The sequence below is a fragment of the Lates calcarifer genome, linkage group LG5, assembly GCF_001640805.2.
Source record: "Lates calcarifer isolate ASB-BC8 linkage group LG5, TLL_Latcal_v3, whole genome shotgun sequence".
Classification (NCBI taxonomy): Eukaryota; Metazoa; Chordata; class Actinopteri; family Centropomidae; genus Lates; species Lates calcarifer.
The window spans coordinates 3,923,749-3,947,098 of record NC_066837.1 but is presented as its reverse complement, the minus strand read 5'-3'; the positions used below and the strand labels follow the sequence as shown (position 1 = coordinate 3,947,098).

Genomic DNA, 23,350 nt, shown 5'->3' with positions numbered 1-23,350 from the left:
GTCACATTAGTCTGCTTTGTGTACCAGTATGTAGATTTTACATCTGTTCCCTTTATTTGTGCCCAGCAACGTGCATATAAATGTGTGTGATATGTGAGCCAGTGCCAACTACAGTGGTTTCCTTCAGTGCTGAATTAAAGCATGAGCATATAATGTAAGTAATTACACTCACACACATAAAGGTGTAACACAAGCTCTCAACCATCCCTGGAAAATCACTCTGAGCACTTCAACAGAATCCCACAGTCTGTCTTCTATTCATTTGAAATGGAGCATCAAGCCCTGGGAGTATCACCTAATAACATTGCAGGATACAGTGTGGGCTGTTGCTTATTGCTTTGGGAGAGACTTCTTCATTTCCACAGATATTGAAACCGGTGGTCAGACACCACAGAAATGTCAAGCCTAGTCTCCTTCAGTGGCTCTCTGTTATGCTCAGTCATCGGTACCATCTAAACACAGGCAATCACTTTCAATACTTAGTATTCAAAACATGTTTAGTCCTTTGGCGCAGACCTGTGGCACAACAGGAATAACTGCTGTTCACCTTTTAGCCACAAGAGAGGGCAAAAGTGGTCACTGCAAAGCTGAGGTCTGCGGTAGGTAACAGAGGGCAACTTAGTGATGTTTCTGACAGTAGGATGACAACCACAGTTTTCATATTGGACATAGATTTTAGTTCTGATTATACTCACATAGAACTGAGGACTGTCTTATAATGTACAGTAATTAATGCTGGGTCTTTTTGCAGTATTCAGCAGAGCACTAAAGGGTATTTTAAAACCACTCATGCCTTACATATTAATGCTTACATATGCCATTAGGTGGGTGCTTTTATTTAAAGCATAAGTGCTTGCATTTTATCATGCATGGCCCCAGTGGGCATGGTACGACTATAGTGATGCTGTGCTCTTTTAGTGTGTTGACAATGTGCCATACAGCTGGGAGATATCTGGTACTTTTATTATACATAAAATCTGTAAAGGACTGCTGTATACAGGCTAGAAATGATTTAAATGCATAGACCTCTATGCATGCAAGTTGAAGGTCTAACAATTGATTGGCCACCAATCATGACTTTACAATTAGACTTCAATTTGTGGTTGAGCAGCCAATAACACATGAAAGTCGGTACAAAGTTTCAGCTGCCTGAGTTAGCATCTCCCATTTGTGCAGTACATTTTGTGAGTGGTGGACCCAAGTGTCTATGAGCCAGGCCAACATCTAACTGTGTTTGGATGAAACCAAATTTATTTACTCTTGATTACGTAAATGTCATGTAGCCATATGTTCAAATTTGACAAATTATGCTTGCTATGCTCTTTTACATCATATAAAAATGCATTAAGTGAGTTTGGTGATTAGCCGGTGACTCCATTACAAAATCAACAACTGTGACTGGTCCCAGCGTACCTGTGTGTGCATCTCTACAAATCATATCTGTGCAAGGTCTAAGTCTGCTTTGGGACAGGGCTTTATTTCAGCTATATTTCACTGCAGTGCTCCTCACCCAAACAAACACTAACACAGAGTTTTGTATTCATGACACAGCCTGAGCACAAGGCAAAGAGTTCCAGCTCATATCTTACACCTACACTCACTCTTTTTCTGTTTCTCACACTCTTTTCCTGCAGATCAGCTCTCTGTCTATCTGGTGACTTTCACTCTTATTTTCTCAATCTGACACACCGAATTATAACACTACATCATGACTGTAAATTATGCTAGCTCATATTAATGTATTCATTTGGTTTAATTTAAAGTGAATGTACACAAACCTCTCTCTGTCTACGTGTGTGTGTGTGTGTCTAAGCATGGCTTGTTCCATAGCCCCTAACTGTCCGTGACCTAAAAAACTTGCTAATTGCAGGTGAGGGAGGACACAGCAGCTGTTCCCCCAAATCTGCTACCCTCCTGTCTCAACTGTAGCGTGACAAAAATCAGCCACAATGCCTCCAAGCTCACCTGCATAACAGCAGAAATGCTTCATTACATTATTATCTGCCGTGTCAGGAACGTGATGCCCTTTCATGTAAAATATGTCCAATACAAGCCCAAAAAGTCATTTAATTTCACAGTTTAAAGGAAATTAGGCAGCTGGATACTAAAGATTGTGATGCTATTTTTGAAATTATAATGGTGTCTGATGTGTCTCTTAGACACAGATAACCTTACCTGGTGGCAAAAATTTTAACATGAACTATAGAGGCCAGCAAAGGTTCCATGCTCTGTAGGTTTACAGTATAATATTAGCATCTCTAAAGAAACAAAAGATAAATTGTAAATTGCAACAAACAGTGCCCTCAATTTTCTAGGTTACAAAAACCCAAACATTTTTGCTTGAAACCCTTAAAGACATGGCTCAACATTTTGATAAATATTCTAATTTGCTCTCTGGCTAAGCATTAAATGAGGAGATTGATACCACTCTCATATCTCTCCATTAAAAATAAGGTTACAGCCAGCAGCCAGTTAGCTTAGCTTATAAAGACCAGAAGCAAAGGGGAAACAGCTAGCTGGCTCTATCCAAAGGTAATAAAATCTGTCTACCAACACCTCTAAAGCAAATGAATAAATATATCATATCTAATTTGTTTAATTTGTACAAAAACCAAAGTGCAAAAATTTCAGTTTGTCTTTTTATGGGGGGGTTATGTGCCAGACTGGGAACAGTAAGTTTCTGCAGTCACTGCAGGTTGTTAGCAGTTCTCCTCATTCTGTCTTGAAATGCAAAATTATTTTTAAAATGCTTTTAAATTTTACTTTTGTTTTTCCATCTACTTATAAATACAATCTGTCATACTCCATCTTATAATCCACCTTTCCTGCTGTTTTCTCTTATCAGTTTTCGCACTTCAATTGAGGTAGGCAGTCAAAGAGGGCAGCAGCATGAGGTCTGACTGGCCAGGACGAGTGATACATGTTGGTGGAGAATTCATCATTTAAATGTTGTTACAGCCTTCCTCTTAGACTGCAACAAAACTGGGAGACATGCCAGTGTACTAAGTAATAAAGTCATTTAATCATTATGAAATCATCAAAACAAACGAGTAGATTGCACATATCATAGTCAGTAGTGTAGGGAGTGGCTGAGTGAAAATGTGCAGTGTGAACGTTCTGGTGTAAAAACAAAGAAAAGGACACAAAGAGCTGTGCAGTGTGAGGAGATCTGCCTCAGGACTGAGTGCTGCTCTGGTTTATATGCATTAGACACACCGGGCCCAGGTGTGTCTCATGGAACTGATTAGTCTCCGTGTGCAGCCCTGAAGACAGAAAACACAGCAACAGCAAAGTGAACCAAGCAGACAGGCAGTCACAATGTAAATCTAATTAATCACTGTATAGTACCTTTATTTATCAATCTATAAATGTATTAATACTGTTAAACTCTAAAATTATTCTTGCAGCATCCCAGGTCCTGTATGAATGTTGGTTTAGAGTCAAACTGATGTTCATCTTAAACGGAAAGTCAGTCTTGTTCTGTAAATGAGAGAGTCAACTGAATTTACCCTCCAGTATATTTATGGTGCTAACATAGACTGCTGTGGAAGATTGATGCACTTTGTCGAGGTCACCATGTTCGAATATAGGAAAAAATCATCGTGTACCTCCACACCAGAGGGGGGCAATGTGACGCTGTTTGAATCAGGCTGAACAACTGCTCCACTCCCTTTTCTCTCCTCCCTCCTCTTCCCTCCCTCGCTCGCCTCTCCTCAGTGATCACAGCAGTACTGCAGAGAGACATGCCAGCCACTTTGATCATCGCACCAGGGGAGGAGAGAGAGAGAGAGAGAGAGAAAGTGAGGGAGGGCAGGAGGGATAAAGAAGGAGGGGGGGGGGGCACATAGAGACAGAGTATCATGCAGCAGGACATCGATGCTGATGTGGAAGAATTTGACATTTATTCTACAGCTGATGGAACTGCAGGTCAGCCAGCTAATGGAGAGCTAACAGGGACATAGAGAGGGAGTGAATGAGTGAATGACAGAAAGAGGGGAAGAGACTGGACTGAGTAAGTGAATAGGAGTGTGAGTAAGTTATTAAATGAACGAGTGAACAAGGATGTGAAAATGAGGGGTGAATGGATCACTGAGAGTGACAGAGTGAACAAGGACATGACAGTGAATGAATGGATGACAGAGTAATTTGAAAAGATTCAGAAAGACAAAGGACAAGGGGATGACAGATTAAAAACAGTGCACCAGTATTAATAAAGCACACCAACATGTTGCAGTACACACTGTTTGCACCCTGAGGAAGTCCCGCCTGTGCTGCAATGTAGTGCTGCATTTTTTCCCCTATGATAACGCAATTCTAATGCTTTCAGTGAGAAAATGAGCTGTATGAGAAAGGAAGTAGAGACAGGTTATGCTATAGCAATAGAGCACCTAGTCATTGTGATGTGTTTATGATGATATTGTATGCTATGGCAGCTATTCCACTAAAATGTGAAGCATTTTATAGTCGTCCAACTGAAATCACAAAAATTATACATACTGATTTTATATTGACTGACCAGCTTACTTCTCTCTTTCTCGTTTTTGCTATCTGTCTCTTTTATGCTAAAACGCAGTGTATCATAATCTGAACTAAGTCCTCTAGTTCAACATGACTGAACATTGTGTTTTTAGACCAAACATGATACAACAGTGACTCGTTCTGTTCCCTACGGGGGGTTCAATTTTTATTCGTCATCAGGATTGATGCATCCAAGTTCAGAATCATTCAGTTTTGGCACCTTGAAAGACATTACGCTTTTTTTAAATTCTCATTTACAACAACACAACGCAAAACCAAAGAACAAGAAAAATGAGACCAAAAAAAAAGAGAATAAGGCTGTGTGACAGTTCAAAGGAACCGAGAAAATTAAATTAAATTAAAAGGCAAGATAAGATTTTCTTCTGTTAAAAAAAAGCCTTGATACGTTCTCCAAAGTTTGTTCTTTTTGTTTCAAGCGTAATGAAGCCCCACCCCAAGTTACCCACTCAAAAAAAAAAAAAAAGAAAAGTAAAATTGAAATAGACACAGTACTGTAACATTAATTCTACTTTGTCACTCCCACTGCCCTTACATGGTATCATTGTTCAATTGTTCAAAACATAAGTTCCTTAAAAGCAGATCGGATGATTTTGATTAGCATGCATGTAAATTCTTAATTTTTTGGAGTCACTTAGCTTCACCTCGCTGGTAGCCATGTTCTCTCACGCACTACTTTGTGTCTTTGGTAGTAGTGACGTTTCATAGTCCACAGTCTTCTTCAAGTTTGCAGAGAGATCCTCCGTTACCCAGAGTTCTCTCTTCACTCCGCCCCTTTATGGAGCAAAAAAAGTGAGGTCAAGTTTTCACCTCTAGTTGACCCTAAACAAAGATGGCTGCCAGGGTTTCGGCGGAAGGCCAAAAGATTTTTTTTGTTGTTGTAAAAGAATGTGATAATGTGTGTAATACTAACCAATATCAGTTTATCAAGTAGGCTGAAGCCATTGCCTGTCAAATGAGCCAGTCACGATGAATCCTCCGTCTTGGTTTAGTTTCCATGACGACTTGATCTAGTTTCACTTGTGAGTTACATTGTTTTCTTTTTTTTCTTGTTGATATTTTTGCGCCAGGGAAGTCTAGTCATGATTTATTAACATATATATTCATATATTTATATATAATCAATACATATATTAACTTATGTGTTTTTTTTCTGTTTTTTTTCTTTTTTTGCGGCCTGAATTGCTCCCTGCTAAAATCCCACACCGCAATGATTCACAGTATTAATGCGAATAAAGAATGAAATCAAGAAGATACAGCAACTAAAGAAAGGAGTGGGTTTTAAGGGAGGTCAGGGTGTGTGTGCTGGGGGGGCTTGTGGGATGGTAGTGTGAGGGCGGGATCATAGGCGGGGCCGAAGGGCAAACTACGCCCCTTTTTCATCAGACTGAGGAAGAGTAAAAAATATAAAGTTCACCTTTAAATGGGCAGTCTGGCCAAGCCCACCACTCTATGGTTCCACAGCCCCGAGACAGACAACCACCGGCCACCCCCCCTCCCGACTCCTCTTTCCCCATCCTCCCCCTCAAATCTTTATAAACATGTTCAAAACTCGTTAAACAATGGTAGATGGGAAAATCATGCATGTTTCTTTTTTTAATGCATTTTTCTGTTTCCTTTTTTTTAAACTCAGTGATCATCTGAGGTGCTGTGGAGCGCTCAGACCCTCCTCTCTGCTGCTTCCTTCACTCCATCAATCCATTTAAGCCCCCCTTCTCTTCCTCATGCCATCTCCTTACACCGTGATCTGTCTTTTGCCGCCTCCCCCCAAAATCCCCTCTGATTTTTTTAGTGTCTGAGGGCCCTCTGTCAGTTTCATACAGGTGTGGTGCGTCGGTTGGCGGTGTTGCTGTGGCCACCTGAGTCTTTCAGGTCCTTCTGGATGCAGTTGTGGACCTGCAGGAAGTTGTGGTCCCTCTCCGTGGAGTTATAGGTGGCTGTCGGGGTGCCCGTTTGGCCCTTGGGCAGCGTGTACATGGACAGCTCGGTGGAGGGCAGCGTCCCGAAGGCCTTCAGGCCGACCGGCGATGCCTCGCGGGAGTGCGAGGGATCGGTGGAGCGGGACGAAGAGCGCGAGCGGCGTCGATAACGATAGCGGTAGCTGGGGATGCGCGTGATGGCCGCACCTTGGAGGTAGTCAGCAGCTCGTGCCCCCACTCGCAGCTCCCGATGGCGGTCGATGAACATGTGCACGGCCAGCACGCCCACCATTTCAGCCATGATGAAGGAGAGGGCGCCGAAGTAGAAGGACCAGCCATAGGAGTAGCTGTTTTTCTTGGAGTCACTCTTGGAAGGGTCCCCAGCGTTGGCTGATATGTACACAATGATTCCTATGATGTTGCTTAGGCCTGGGACAGGAAAAGAGGGAGGGAGATTAGACCAAATGTAAAATACAGCCAAACTGGTGCTCACATATTTAACAACTCATGCCATCACATTTCACAAAGAAATACAAAGTAAATATGTAGGTCTGGTTCACCGATCATTTGAAAATCAAATCTCTGGGAGGTTATGAAGACCATGTGTCATTATTTGAACCATTTTTTTTCACTTCAGTTTCTGCTGTTGTCCACTAAGTGGCTAAATAGATGTCCCTCACAGAGAGGATGAAGACAGCTGATCAATGCTGGTGACAGAGAACCAAAGTCTGCTTCAAATAAATTAGTAACTTATTAGATCTGTGTGTCAACAGCATGGATGTGAATAGAATCTGTTGTAGCTGACAGACCACACTTTTCCAAAAACACAGATTTCAACTGTGGCTACTGACAGCCAACACTTTCTCTGTCTCTTCTTCTCTCTGTCTACCCCTAGCTCTCTTTCCCTTTTTTGAGATCCAATCTGGGGCAGATTCACTTTTATTTCTTATATTCTATTTGAGTATCTTCCTCTTTATCTCTGTAGTTTGTCCTCCCCAGCCTCTAGTGCCTCCAATGTTCAAATTCACATCCTCTGTCAATCTCATCTGTCCCACCTTTTCTCTCCACCTCTCTCTCCTTTTCTCCCTCCCTCTATTGTGATCATCTGTTCTTCTTGTCATACATCATCACCCTGGCTGTGCGTAGCCAGAAATACTCACGTGGACTGGCAGACAGAAAAAGGACAAATATGCAGATAAATGGTGAAGATAATAATGTGTAAAGAGACAGAAAGGCAGAGTGAGGTGTAAGGACTGTGAGGGCCTGATTGAGATGGATCAGAGCAGAAGAGTATCAGGGACACCTTATTTTTAGAGTGTAATCCCAGTGGCCTCCTCTTAGCCTAGCAACAGGGCGAGAGAGACAGACACAGACAGTGAGAGAAAGAGAGAGAGAGAGAGAGAGTGAAACAGAGAGAACTGCATCTCTCACTTTTGACTTGGAGGGGAACTAGTTATCTAGTGCAGCGCAGTAGGCCATGGCCTAGAACCAGAGTACAAACACACATGTATGCACACAGAAAAACACAAAAATGCTCTGGCAAAATGGCAACCTGCGCTATCTTTGTCTCCCTAGCTTCGTCCCGAGGCAACTGTTGTACACTACACACATGTCAGACAGCTACGCAACACATCACCTGGTGGTCAGTGAGCTCCATTGTAGCTCTGCTGCTTCTGAGACAGGACTTTCATTTTCAGCTGCTCCCCAATTCTGACATTTGTGTCTGTTTCAGATCTTTTGATACTGTGGTGCTACCAGGACTCCTTCATCTCTTTATTTGTTTCTGCTCTCAGCTCTGCCTCTTCATCCTCATTCCCACTCTATTTTCTTTGGTTCATGGATTAAAAAAAGGAAGGGATTTTTTCGTATGCATGGCATCAGAGAATCTTCATCAGGGAACTTCATCACTTTATTTATAGCTAAAAACTGGAATATTTATGAAACTCTTCTTTTTGTTCTGTCTTGTTTTTAGTTTTAGTGCCTTTAACTGTGGCAGAGTTTCAAGCTTATTCCCTGTTTGTTCAAATTTAGTTGCATTTGTTACACTGAATCAAGTTCCTTTTTCTGGTCATCCATGGAAGCTGTTGGCTCTGGTCAGTGGTGCGAGATAAATAAACTTGATGTTCTCCATACCTGCGGAGACAAATAGGATGCCAGCACTGAGGATGATGTTGTGGCGTGACTTGTAAAACTCGCTGGCGGCGATGCACAGCCCCCCCATGAAGAGCAGGATCACACTCAGGATGGGGAAGATACTGGAGGCTCGTACAGCACCTGGATGCACACACATCAGGGCTAAAAATAATTGTCATTGTCACCACCGACACAGATTGTTAAGGTGTTATCAGGCTTTTGTCTAATGCAGCAAATTAATCAGAAAGTCATTAGAAAAAATGTTGGCTGTACCTTTGCAAGCTGCGAAAACAAAAGACAACCAATAGCATGACAGGTGAATGAACAAAACAAGCAGAAGAACATTGTAATTATGGAGGTATGTTGTTGGGGTATCAAACCCAGAGGACAATCAATAAGAGGGAAGTATAATATGAACTCTAATAGCTTGTTGTAGTAACAGTGTTGTCATTTGACAGCTGACCCTCATGGAGCTTGATACAGCTACTTGCAGTTTTTAAACCCTGTCTCATCTCAAAATCATGAAATGAATGCACAGCAGTAGCTCCCAGTTGTGTAGGTAGGAAGTCAATCTAACACTTTGAAGATCTTATATATATATATATATATATATATATATATGTGTGTGTGTGTGTGTGTGTGTGTAAAATCAGCAGCATATTCAGCATTACATTACTCTATGTTGGCAACTTCTTCTCTCTCCTACCTCTTCTGTTTATTTTGTATCTTTGTTGAAGATCTCTCCTCCAATGGGCAGTGTGTCTGTCCCCCTCTATCAGACCCCTCTCCATCGCTCTATCGCTCCATCTCTCTAACTCTCCATCTGTCTCTGTCCTCTTTCCCTCTCCTATCAGTCTGTCCATCAGCTGTCTGTCTGCTTGCCCTCTGCGTGGCTGATTTGCTGATTGGCTTCGGGGTTGTCATGGTGCTGCTGTGGTCACAGAGCTTGATCTGGTTTCTGAGGCAGCCAATGTCACATTCCTGAACTTTTTCACAGTTTTCATGCCTATACAGTTTCCTTGCATAAATCAGCTTTTTTTGTCGAAGATATCATATTACTTTTCCCACTCGCCCTCATTCTTTACATACAGATAAGGAGGACCACATAATTATTCAAAGTAATGTTTTAATTCTATATTATTATGCACAGAGTCTTGTTCTCCATACTACATGCTGTGGAGTTTGTCAGTTCTATTGATTTCTAACTTTATCACTTGAGCAAATAGATATTTGTGCGTATTCAGTTGTTGACAGTCTGACTGGGAACCAGCATTTAATTTCCAAGGTGAAACAACTTTCACCAACGTCACCTTAGAAGCTTGATAATTTTTTTACCTTGGGTAATTTTGTCTATTATTCAATAGTATATCAGTAATATAATACAACTTTGCGGTGTAGGCTTTCTGATTCAGTTCTGACCCACTGTGTTTACTACACTTGTATGTCCACAGTTTTTTCTCTCCAGTGTGGTACAGTGGTTCAGATAATCTGACTAAATTCTTGGCTTGTTTACAACCTGTCTGCTCATCTGACAGCTCATGTTTCTTGCCCTGTATGTACTTTGTTGTAGCAATGTGGTCCTGGAGTACAATGTTACCCTAACCAGTAAAAACAAGAGCCCAAAACTACCAAAATAAGACTCAAGTTGTTATAAACAAAGATGAACTTTTACTGCTTTGCTCAAGGGCACCTAAAAATGGCTGCTGAAAGAGAGAGGAAGAGCAGGTCAGCCAAGCTTTTCCTTGACCTTGTTTCTTGATAACTCTCCATCTATTTTTTACTTTCTGTTTTTTCTTTTTTCCTTAATTTCTGCTTTCATCCATGTATCTCTCTCTCTCTCTCTCTCTCCTCTCTCTCTCTCTCTCTCTCTGTGTTCTCTCTCTCTCTCTCTCTCTCTGTGTCTCTCTCTCTCACTCTCTCTCAGGTATAGCTGACTGTGATGGCTCCATTCACTGAAGCAGATCAAATATTAAGGTGACCTCAGACTTGGCACTGAACCAAGCTTTCCCTCCTCCTCCTCCTCCTCCTCCTCCATCCTATTTGTTTTAACCCCATCTCCTCTTCTTCATTGACATGTGCTGTCAGGGCCAATTTTCTTCAAGGTGGAAAGCCCCTCGTATAGGCCAGATACTGTATGCACACACACACACACACACACACACACACAAACACTCATCTTTTCTCTAGAGTAAGCGGAAATGCCTCCTGTCACACACACACACACACACACACACACACAAACACACCTGTGCTACACTTGATTTATCACTCACTAGAGGTGAACACACTGCTGGCAGAGATTCTTTACAATGTTAAGAGACATACAAATATAACACATACTACTGTGGACAGCATATATGACAGCAAGGTTGTATTTTGAATCAAATTGTTATTGAATGTCTACACGGCCCTGCCTGCCTTAGTTACTGTTGTTACACATGTCAAGCATTGCACTTTAGCTAACATACGCAGTTTAAATGATAACCATGACAAAATTACTACATGAAATTTGTAGTAAGTTTTTTTTTTTAAATGCGCACATAATGTGCAAACAATATGTATTGTCCCTGTCGAATAAACTAAACTAAAGGGCTCTTGATTTTAGAACAAAGTATAAGACAATAGCAGGTTTCTCGTTTATCCTGGGTGACTGAATTGTCTGGTTGAAATGATTATATGGAGTTACTGAAGCTAGTGGAACAGTGACTTGCCCAGATGTTGGGATTTCAATACGGAGCAATACAGAATCAAACAAAAAAGGCAACTGTGATGGGAAGCTGCAACTGACAAAGTACAAAGAGAATAGATGGACAAAAGGGGGAAAGAATAGAGAAAAAAGAAAAAAAAAATGAAAGCAGAGGAGGAAAAAGAAGAGAAGAAGAGAGAAGACTGCAGGCCTTCACTTCCCTGTGAAGCTGCTTTGCCGCGAGCGATCTCTGTCGCTCTCTTTCCCTCCCTGCATTTCTCCTTTAAGCAGAAGGCAGGGAGTTTAAAAGGAAGAATTTTTAACCAAATGCGCTGGCCTCCAGGCGCACCCTGCCACCAAGCACAACACGACACAGAGACAGAGAGAGGTGAGTTGAGAGTGAACGAGCTTCAGCAGCAGCAGTGTGAGGAGACGTCTACAGTATGTTTCTAGTTTTGCTTTTTTGAGGACGCTTGAGGCTGTTGCAGGGACTGACCCTGTGACTTCCTGGTTGTGGGATGATGTCTGTAAACTTCAGGCCATCCTGCCTCATCGTACCACACTAAACATATCATCAATCATGCCAAACAGCATCTTACCAAGTCAAACTTTTCACAAACATCTACTGTATTTGCTGTACGGGACATTGTTGGAGTAAAAATAAATCAGTCTATCTCTTGGCATTTTATTTTGGTCTTTGTCTGTTCTGAAGCTTCGCTGCTATTGATTATCATCTCTCTGAATCTCAAGTTTTTTGTTTTTTTCACAGGAGATGACTCCAGAGTTGTAAGCCCATGTTTTGGGGTAAGATTGGAAAAGTAGTGAGCATTAGCAAAAATAAAAATAAAAACACATAGTGCTGTATGGCTGGATGTCTTACTGTGGGCTGATGTGCATCAGCTCACCACCATCCTATTTTCCAGCATTAATGTGTCTCAACTCCCCAATAAAGCAGCAGTTTTGTTACATAGACTACTTCTTCTGTCTCTCTGATATGGATGGTGTGTGTTGTAGACTCCAACTGACATGTGCCAAATAATGTGTGACGATATATTAACTGATGGAAATCACTGCCATATGGTCAAAACAATTAGTCAGGTGTCTGTTTCCCAAGCAATGATAGTGGTTACTCATTGAATATATAGTTGATGCAGGGGGTTAACAGAGGTCACCTGTTGATAGGGTCTGCAGTCTAATCACAGAAAAAAGAAGACCACTTACACACCTCTTAATGTAGAAGTATAAATCCAGTTTTGCTGCCATGATATTTTCTTAAAATGCTATTATCACATTCCATATGAGCACAATTAGTTTAAATCACTGTAGGTTAAATAATGCGATTGACATTATTGCTTAGTGTGTGTGTTAAGAGATAGTTATGAAATTTGAAAGCAATTAACAGGCATCACTACCAAGGGGATCAACAGTTGATTATCTGCATCCATCAATCTATTCTCTATACCCATGTACGTTGTACAGTTGCAGGGGGATTGAGCCTATCCCAGCTTATATTAGGCATAAGGATACACCCTGGACAGGTCAACTGTCTGCTAATGATCAGCATGTAAGTGATTTGTTTCTATGTTTCCCTGTTGGATCATGCAGGGTTATTAGATAATGATGTTATTTTAAATTAGCAGAGAGTTAAGAAGGCTTCATATCATTACTGCACATGCAGAAACAATTATCCAGAGGAGGGAGATGAGAATGTTGATGATAATGACACAGTTGCTAATGATATTCCTATAATATAGGTCTACAGTTAATCATAAATATAACTAATCACCAGCTGTATGATATTTCATCTCACAAATCATAACCTGCATTTACAAGCAGGTAACAGGAAGCTGATGCAAAGCATTTTTTTTCTCTTTACTCTGATGTTTCCTCTTGTTGAATCTCAGTGCACATTAACAAACTTAAGCAACACTGTGTGACATCCTGTCATCCTTGTACCATGTGAGTCAATATGTACTGTGCACTGTGGTTCTGACACAGTACACAGAGGGAAAGCTGAGCAGACATACACAAACACAAAAGCCAAAACCGCCTCTCTCCCCTCTTCATTCCCTCTTTTACACTTACACCTTCCCTTCATTCTTCCCACTGCTTGGTTGGTTCTGCTGCAGTAGAGTGTGTTTATATATACGTGTCTGTGTGTGTGTGTGTGTGTGTGTGTGTGTGCATGCGCTTGTGTGTGTCTCTGGCTGACTTATGGTTTCATTAGCTGCGGCAGAGGAGAGCCTTGTAATTGTGGCTGAATTATAGAGGTGGGGGTGGACACCACCATGGGAGCTCCCTGGGTTCACACACGCGTGCACACACGCACAAACACACACGCACACACACACTTAAATGTATACACACAAACAGTAAAGTGCAGCAATCCCCCATTACTTTGTCACACAGCCACATATACACTAGCTCAACAAGCAACAAAGTGAACACACTCATCGATCAGCCTCCCACCCACTCACTCGCTCCCTCTCCCAGCTCCAAAGTGGGGTGTTTCCCATACACACTGTACACTACCCACGCAGGAACGATCTGCTTGCTCTCTCTCTCTCTCTCTCTCACACTCGCACTCATCTAACTTCTAACTCTCACACAAACACACACACACACACACATATTTCGCCCACGTGGGAGAACCCAGCAGCAAAGAACGTGGTAGTGGAAACTCGGCAAAACAGCTACAGGGGAATAACTAATAGTGTGTGTGTGTGTGTGTGTGTGTGTGTGTGTGTCCATGCAAGGCTAACAAGCATGTTCACTGGCAGAATTGCTTTTGGAAAATGAACAGAGCTTATTTAGAGGGAAGAAGAAAACTATAAGCATGAGTGCACATACACACACACACACACACACATCACCAGGCAGATGTGTGTTTGCATGTGCCTGCGTGAGTGCGTGTGTGTGTGTTTTAGTGTACGAATGTTGTACACACATGAAGGGAGCTTGCGCAGCCTGCCACTCATTATCATGCCGTATTACTCATGTAAATTCGTGATGTGCCTCCATGTCACAACTAGGCTCCCAAAAATAGCTGTGGTGACATCAGCGAGTCAGATGACGTCATCAGTGGGTGACGTCACGTGTCTCCTAGCATCCCGATCAGGAGTATTAGCATTATGTACGAGGATCCAGCGGTCTAATTATAGCAACGACAAGACTGCGCACTGCTTCCACTTCAGAGTGTTCAGAGCAAATCAGGACTCTGTGTGTGTTTGTGTTCTTGTATTTCTATCATTGTGAGGCCCAACCTTTTAATCCTTACAAGGGAGGACATTTTGGTTTGTGGGTTGATACTTGCACCCCTTTACATTTCAGAGAGAAATATTTGACACATTTTACTTCATGAAGTATAGCTCTAATTATTAATTACTTTGTATATTAAGATTTAACATTAAAAAAATTCGATCAGTTTATACAGCATCGGTAACTGATAATACTATTATGATCTGAAATGCCATTCTAAATAATTAATACTTTTACATTTGATGTTTAGCTAATAATATTTCTGTAGTTTGTTTCAGCTTGGAATGTAGGACTTTTATTTGTTATGGAGTATTTTTACTTTTGGTGTCGCTACGTTTACGTGAAGCCACTAAATGAACAAATTGGTAATTTCAGACTTTGGTGCTCCCAGTGGTAGTATAAAAGAACAGGGTAATATATTTGTGATGGCTTTGGGTAGAGTTAGGGTCTAAAAAAATCCACTATATCAAAAAGGGTTCTCATAAGTATACAGTATAAAGTACAAACGTGTGTGTGTGTATGCCTGTGCCTTGTACAAGCCACTTAGGGCCAGAGCTGAACTGTCGGCCATATCTAATCCCATTCAGCGGGTCCATCCATGATACAACACACATAGACACTTCACACACTTGCTCACACACTCACATGCATATATTCACACATACAAAAACACACACTCACACACTGTGTGCAATATACACACCATTTCCCTTTTCACCCTTTCCAATTCCAAACACACAGTTGCTTAATAGCCTTTTTTTTTTTTTTGGATGCACACACACACACACACACACACACACACACATCCTTGTACACCTATCCTTGTTAGTTCCAGTCACTGACAGCTTGCATTCCTTCGCTCTTTACCCCAACCTTAAGCTTCACAACTGAATACCCTGACCCTTACCCAAAAACCAAATCTTAACCCTCAAACAGCCATTTGTGGGGTCTAGCATTTTGGACCCCACACATCATTCAAATAAAACCCCCAATTCAGATACACAATCTTCAACATGTTCACACATCCACACACAGACAGCAACATCTCTTTACATGTAAAACCAAAACATATACTCTCTACCTCCTAGCAGCATAGAAACAAGTAAATATGTATTAGTCATAATCTGATTCTTTTATTTTCCTACAACAAATGAACAGGAATTCATCATGGTGACACCAAGAGATATCCTGTCACTTAAAACTGTGATACAACAAATACCAGCACAGGTTTCAAGGACAACAGGAGTTCATGTGTGATAACTGCAGACAGTGCAAGATATGTGATGGGCAGAAGCTATGCATCAAAACTGGCTCATATAGGACAACACAGAGTTTCAGCAGGCAGAGGTGAATGCTATGTCCTTGCTATCTTTGTTTTCAGGAGAGCTTGTGATTTTAGCTATATGCCATCGCAGCCCAGTGTCATTTATATTAATGGTCTCAATTTAATTAATTGAAGAAGCTTGTGTTTTTGTTACAGTACCACTGAAAGAGTGCTAACACATCTCATATGAAGATATCAGAAAATTACATGCTTCCTCATGTTTACATGGTCTGTCTATGATCATGATAAGAAAGGATATTAATAGACTGGAGAAGTGATATATGTAATATCGCTGAATCCAGTTTTTATTGGACCAACACCTGGACAGTCACCTGCTGTTGTTAGATCGATGCACTTTGTAATTAAGTGGTGATTATGTGTGCAGTTTTGTACAATTAATATTTTTGTACAGTCTTGTAAGATGCGACTCCTAAATGCTCCACTGCGCAGCAACAGAAGACAGTGATTGCACTGGATATTTCTCAAATGCAAATTAATGTAACTATCTACTAAGAATGTGAAGTAGTAATCTGCCCGGGCCCAAAATGTTGTACCCCTTTTAAAATGGATCCGCAGATTGCCTACCCAAACACCACATGCATAAATTAATTTTCAGCAGAAAGAAAGCCCTCTCCTCTATATCATACTATAGCAACGGATTGGGGTGGTGGCTCTGTCCTCTCTCACTGTGGCTGCGGCTGATAGTACAACTGCTGCAGGAGGAAGGCTGACTGCTTGCCCTTACATAACCACATGTACAAATTCACCCAGAGAGAGGTGGATGGGGGAGGGGGGGTGGGGTGTGTGTGAGATGGCTCAGAGAGTGAGAGAATCGGGGAGAGAGATCGAAAAGACCCTTGGGGAAAGGGAGAGAGACACACAATGGGGAAAAAAAGAGGGTGTAAAGAATCAAAAATAAATGCTTTATTTAATGTTGGTCTACTACTGTTTTAGTTGTTACAAGTGGTATAAATGGAAGCAGAGTTTTCATGAATTATGACATACCTGGGTTTGAGCCATTTTCATTAAGGATTTTTCAGCTACAACTGACAAGCTGTTTACACCCTCAGATCAGTTTGATTTGAAGCAGTTAAAGAGTAAATCCACACTAATAACACAAGACCAGGAACCACTGCTGCACTGCACTGTTTTGTGGACACATCCCAGTTAGTCATTTTGCAGCAGGTGTTGTCCGTTGCTGCTCGTTTTAGCCTGTGTATTGTAGCTGAAGACAGCTGATGACATCTTAACAAAAAGACAAACATATCATCATTTGCCTAGTTTGACAACTACAGTGTGTTCTGTGACGATGACCCCGTTTAAGCACATAGCACTCAGGTGCACAAATATTTACAAGACAAAGTAAAAGAGGAATTAAGTTTGATTTCAAATCAGTGCACCTGTAACCACCCTTGGATCTGGAGCATTATACCAAGTTAATCACACCTGTGGATTACTAAACTGGGGTATGTATTCTGTGCACCCACACACTAACCCTCCACTAGCTGCGAGGAAAAAATTATTACAAGACTTGAAGAATGATTGCTGAGCCACATGACACAACATTCACCTCAGTAAATCTAAATATTAAATAATCTGACCTCAGCATTAGGGAAAGACATGGGGGTAGTTTGGTGGGTGTGGTTTAACAACTGGGACAGATGTTTTCTTCCTGTCTTGAGGCTTTTAAACATGTCAGCAATACCAAATAGTTTTTGCTAATATGAATGCTCATATGAATGAAAGACATAAAGTTCATTTCGGAAGGCATCTATTTTATAGATTAGTCTGTAAGTATGAGGGCTTATGTAAAAAGAGCTGTTAAGGGCGAAACACAGGCTATAACATCACTGATTTAGGCTCTCTGTCCTGTATGATTCAGTGTGGACTCCCCTTTAATAACTCTGCTGTTTGAGGTAGGCAGCTATGATTGCACTGAGGATATCAGGAGCCCACTAGTCAACAAACAGCTACTGTTTCATTGAGCTTCCTTGGCAATCTTCCTCATATCAATATATCAGGCTTCTGTAAAAAGACACAATAAAAACAATATGATTGAAATTCAAGCTGGCAGAGGCCTGGACATTAGAGAAGCAACATTTTAGGCTTGTAGGGGTATAGGGAAAAACAATTGTTTCCCCTCTTTCAGCTGCTATCATTGATGCACCCGCAAGCAAGGTGCCCAGTTTTTCCAGTAGAGCTGCTGAGTGGCCATAAGCAGGAGTCTACAGTTGTATTAGAAAGCTCACAGGTAGGAATGTGTATGATAATATGAATGTGAAGCTGAGTGATGCTTCGATAAACAAATGTTGCATCAGTTCCATCTGTCAGAATGTGTCATCATCCACACTTTACATTGTCATTTCAGTAATTCAGCTGACACTGTTACTCAGAGTGACTTACACTGAGTGCAACAGTAGAATGAGCTTTGATTACCATATCACTGGGGATTACAGGAAACTAAAAGCAAAGAGTGCAAGAGTCAGTGTGTTAGTGAGTTTCCATCCTGCAATCCATAAGTGGTGCTCAGGAAACAAACAGAAGAGAGAAGGGCAATTTGTGCAAATGGTCACAGTCACATACAATTAAGGACCTGACGCAGCAATGTTAGACAGCATTAGACATCAAGTACATACTGTGTGTAGATATCCAGCCCCACTTGAAACTGGCCACATAGGTAATGAGTAGGGATAGACCGATTATCGGCTGGGCTGATATTCAGCATTTTGACATATATCTGCATCTGACGGCCGATAAGAGATCAATTCAAAACTGGGTTATTTTGGCTCTGATGCAGCCGTGCCTCTCTGTCTGCAGTCACTACTCTATCTCCAGCACTGTCCCACCCACAGCACCATCTGATTGGTTACACACAGAGCCACGGCACGGGTAACAGCCAATCAGCAGTGGAAGCTGTGCATGCACAGTGCTCTCACACACGGCGGAGAGGAGAAAAAGTTTTGCCAGGTGGAGAAGCTCCGGAGAGCAGATATATGTTTCTTTATTTACTGTAGAAAACTTTAGGGAGCTATATATTTGTTTAAGTTTTCATGCTGCTGAGCCTGGGAGCTCCCTGCACTTTCTGTTAGAATTTTAAAACAAAGATGTCTATTGTCTAAGATAAAAAAAAACCTTTAACTTGTTGCAAATCTGAAAAGCTGTTTAATAAACATATGCTTAAAGGCATTTAAACAAAGTTAAATGTTGGAGTTTGTATTATTCAAAATTTTGATGCCAATATTTTCACTTTTACTGCAAATGAATATCGACTCCAAATACTGGTTATCGGCCTCTTTGACTACTAATAATCGGTACTGGTATCGGCAAAAACCATATCGGTCTATCTCTAGTCATGAGCAAGCTGGCCAAATATCATAACTTCGAGCAAAAGAGGAGCAATTGATTTCTACATGCTTTTAAAACAGATTAAGTATATCACTGCCAATAATCTAGATTTTCCTTATTGTCAGCAAAATCTATGAAAAAATAAAACCAATTAAATCTCACAAATATGTATTTTTTGTGTAGCCAAAGCCTGATCATAACTTATTCCTTCTAGAGCTCCACTGTGGTCCAAAAACTATTAAACACACCATCAAATCCTTTCACTGGATGACATGTTCCTTAATTACCTTGAGCATGGGCACTGTTTTGAATCTATCACTTTGGTGCTATACATGCTCATCAGCTCACCAAGTGTGTTTTAATCCACTGTTGAAAATAGTCCCTGTTTAAGTAAGGTTTGCTCCAATGCCCTCTCTCAAAAATATATAGAGTGATTTGTTTTTACATACTTCATTGGAAGTTTTTTCATGAGCTTTGTTAAAAAGAAAAAAGTATAGCACAAACCTCCTTAGAAACCCACCAACCTTAGAAATTCATAAAATCTAAAACTAACAGACAGTTTGAATGGTGAATCCCTCTTCAAACCAAACTACCTTAAAACTTTCAGGAAACTTTTAAAAACTCATTTCGAGTGGACCTGACACCAACTTGAGTTCCCTCTCTGTCCTCTTCCCCATCATCCCCACGTTCCAACCCACAGCCTCCATCCACCAGCTGTCAGGCAGGCGTGCAGGCCTCAGTGGAGATGGACAGACAGATGGATGGAAAGCAAGAGGGAGGAGGCAAGGGATGGATGGAAGGAAGGAGGAGAGGGAGAGGTGTGACCCACATAGCAGAGCCTGGAGTATTTATAGAAGAAAGTGTCCTAATTGGCAAGCCGCTGGGAAAGCAACAGCACTGCACTGGTACCCTACTCCTTGTCCTTCACCTCCTCAACCTTCCCTTCTCCTTGTCTTTTGCCTTTCTCCTGCCACCTTGTCCTCCTCTCCTTTGTCTTCTGCTCCTTTCTGCTACCCTCTCCCTCCTCCTCTTTCACATCTCTTACCACCTCTTCATCCCCTAACATCCACCTCTTGCCCCTCCTCTTCTTTTGAGTCCTTCTCTAACTTTACACTGTCCTCTTCAGTTTCTCCTCTTCAGCCTTGTGCTACTCTTTATCTTCTACCCGCTACTTCTTCCACCTCCATGTCCTGTTGTCTCCCTTTGTCCTCCTTTTTGTCCCCCTATTCATCAAACTGCTTCCTGTGACTCTCCTATATCCTCCTCTTGCCTCCCCCTCTCACATCAAGCTTAAACAGGTGAGAGTTTTTTGGTGGCAGAGTTGATGTTGACATATTCTTGTATCTCAGTCATACTTTATGTGATACTGAAACTTCAATCATTTTAACTTAAGTGATCCCACAGATTCAGTATATTCTGTGCTTGTTTTTCAAAACATCATTGAAACCATATCACACTTTTTACACACACTTTTTGGATTTAATATGACATATTTTGGCTCTTTTCATCAGATATCTAAATGAAGCTCTGAATGTTTACTAAACCTACTCAATAACCTTGTTATAATTTTCATATATTAAATTGTGTTTTAATGCCAGAATGAGTATTATGATCAGCAGTGGTATTCAGATACTATAGGAGTTTGATTTCTTTTAGAAAATTAGTGTAAAACACTGTAACACCTTTACAGACTATAGCTATACTATAGGAATTTTTATATGATCAGGAAAAGGAAATTTCAAGTACACACAGTAATAGTAGGTAAAACAAAGCAAAAATGAATGATTATTAGAGCAAGAAATACTAACACATATGGATGAAAACTGATAATATATTCTATGAAGATGGATAGATAGATGGATGGATGGATGGACTCACGTAGGAAGTACTCAGAAGCATCCGCTTCATAATCAGCATCCTCAGGGAAGTGGTCTATCTGCTTACACATGCCTTTAAAGGAACCTGTGTGAGAAAGAAAGAGAGAAAGACAGAAAGGGAAATGGAGAGGGGACAGTTAGAAATCAAAGAATTTTAATTTTGCACACTAATTTCAATGTGAACATAAATTTCTATGACAAGAAAAACAACAACAACAAAAAGAAATATTTGATCTGTCAATATGTTTGTGTCCTTCTCAGTTTGGTGCCTAGTTAAATGTTCACTTTAATTGCAGTAAGAATGACAATAACGAGAAAAAAGAGATATAAAAGGACAGATGAAAGGTAATCAGTGAGTCAGAGTCAGAAAAATCCAAAAGAAAGGAAGGAGAAAAGTGGGATAGGAACTAAAGAAATACAAAATGTGATTAGGAAAAGGAAAGACAAGAAGATGATTAGATGCAATGTTTGAGACAAAGGTGACAATTAGAGGTAGAGAGATCTGTCAACAGCTTTGAAGGAAACTCATCACAGTACAGAAAGTGACAGACAGAGGTGAAAGAAGATATGAGGAGTTTAATCTAAACACCTTGACAGCAGAAGCGAGAGGGTGAGGAGGAGGCAGCAGGAGGGGAGAGGGAGCAAATGAAAGAAAGGAGAGCTAATGGTGCTGCTCATTAAGAGGGATTGTGTGTGCTTGCATGCCTATCCAACAGTGGACCTTCCTGTTGTTACTCACACAACAGTGAACTGATGAGCCAACAGGGGACATTTGGTGATCATGCCTTAAATCAGCGGCAGAAGTAGTGACAGCGTAGAGCCACAGCACTACATATAGTTAGATGAGAAAAAAATGAAACCATGTACTAATTAGCTCGGTTTGTTAGAGGACTGCTTGGAAGTTCTGAAGTTCAGTTTCCTGTGAGGCTCAGTGAATTTTCAAGTCCAACACCCAAAGTGAAGACTCAAAGGCACTAAGAGATACAGCTCATAGGTTCCTGACCAAATGGCTTAGAGAACTTTTTGGAAATTTTGAGGTTGTGGGTTCAAGCCTCAATTAACTTAATGAATTTTAAAGCCTAACTTCAAAAGTCTAAAAAAACACAGCATGGAGAACTATTTAGACATTTTGAGGTACGGTCATTGCAATGCAACACATTTGAAGAGATGAACTTCAAATGTGTCTGGTCAAACAGCTAAGGTTGTTAGAGAATCACTTGGTTTTCAAATGTTGGCCTCAATCCTTAGGTGCTGCATTTTTTGATATCCAACGCCAATACCCAGTAAGCACTCAGAGGATCTAACAAATATTGGTCAAGTCTTTTACAACTAACTCAGGGTATTAGAAAAGTGCTTGGAAGTTTTAAGCTATTAGGCTCACTGAAATATGAGTATCCATCACCCAAAGACTAAAATGGTCTAAGAAACACAGCTCAAAACTATCTGAATTAATGCTCCAGAGTGTTAGAAGCCTACTCTGAAGTTTTGAGGTTGTGGTGAAGTCCAACACATTGATGAAAGACTGATTCCAAGAAATGGACCTCAAGTACCTTTGACCAACTCAGTGTTAGAGGAGCGTATCTGGAGCGTCAAAACCAATCCTGCTGTAACTATAACAAAACATTACAACTACATGTTACAACAGCCAGGAGCACTAACAAACAAAGTGACACCAATGACCTTGATAATAATCCCACAGGTTAAATACCTGGGACGTCTCATCTCTTGGAAAAGAAGTGAGATGTTCTCAGATATCTACAACCAGGTTAAGTTGCCCTTGATTCAGCCTTTCTTGGATGACCATGACCTGGATAACTGAGAATCTTCACAGACATTAATAGCCACAGATAAGCATGCCTCTTGGCCACTCTTGTGGCCATAGAGTGCAACACTACATTAGCAATATAAGTCTCATATACAGTAAAGTGCTACAAGTGCAGCACTACATGATTAAGTTTTTTGAAAGACACCATGAAAGAATATAAATTATTTTTTCAAAATAATTAGTTTTTTATACTTCATCACCATACCATGACAGTCCACTGTTGGTAAGGTAGGAATGTGTGTGTGTGTGTGTGTGTGTGTGTGCATGGGTGGGTGGGGTGGGTGTTTAGCTTGGTTCAGCTCCAGTGGTAATTGTATGCCCTCCCAAACCACTGCAATTAAATGGGCCCTTGTTAATTGGCATTTGAAGGACGAAAGACAAGTTCCCGGCTTTCAAATAGGCATTGGTTACACACACACACACACACACACAAACACACACTCACAC

General features: G+C 41.0%; 1 protein-coding gene across 1 annotated transcript in view; it reads right to left on the bottom strand.

Annotated features, from left to right (window-relative positions):
• Positions 1-4,657: 4,657 nt before the first annotated feature.
• The window catches only part of LOC108889066 (voltage-dependent calcium channel gamma-2 subunit), a 54,020-nt gene continuing 35,327 nt past the window's right edge, over positions 4,658-23,350 (bottom strand). Inside the window, exons 2-4 of the mRNA XM_018685368.2 lie at positions 21,080-21,163; positions 8,589-8,729; positions 4,658-6,884 (exon numbers count right to left, since the gene is read on the bottom strand). Coding sequence (XP_018540884.1) covers positions 6,352-6,884; positions 8,589-8,729; positions 21,080-21,163 — 758 coding nt within the window. The 3' untranslated portion in view covers positions 4,658-6,351. The remainder of the gene's footprint in view (positions 6,885-8,588; positions 8,730-21,079; positions 21,164-23,350) is intronic.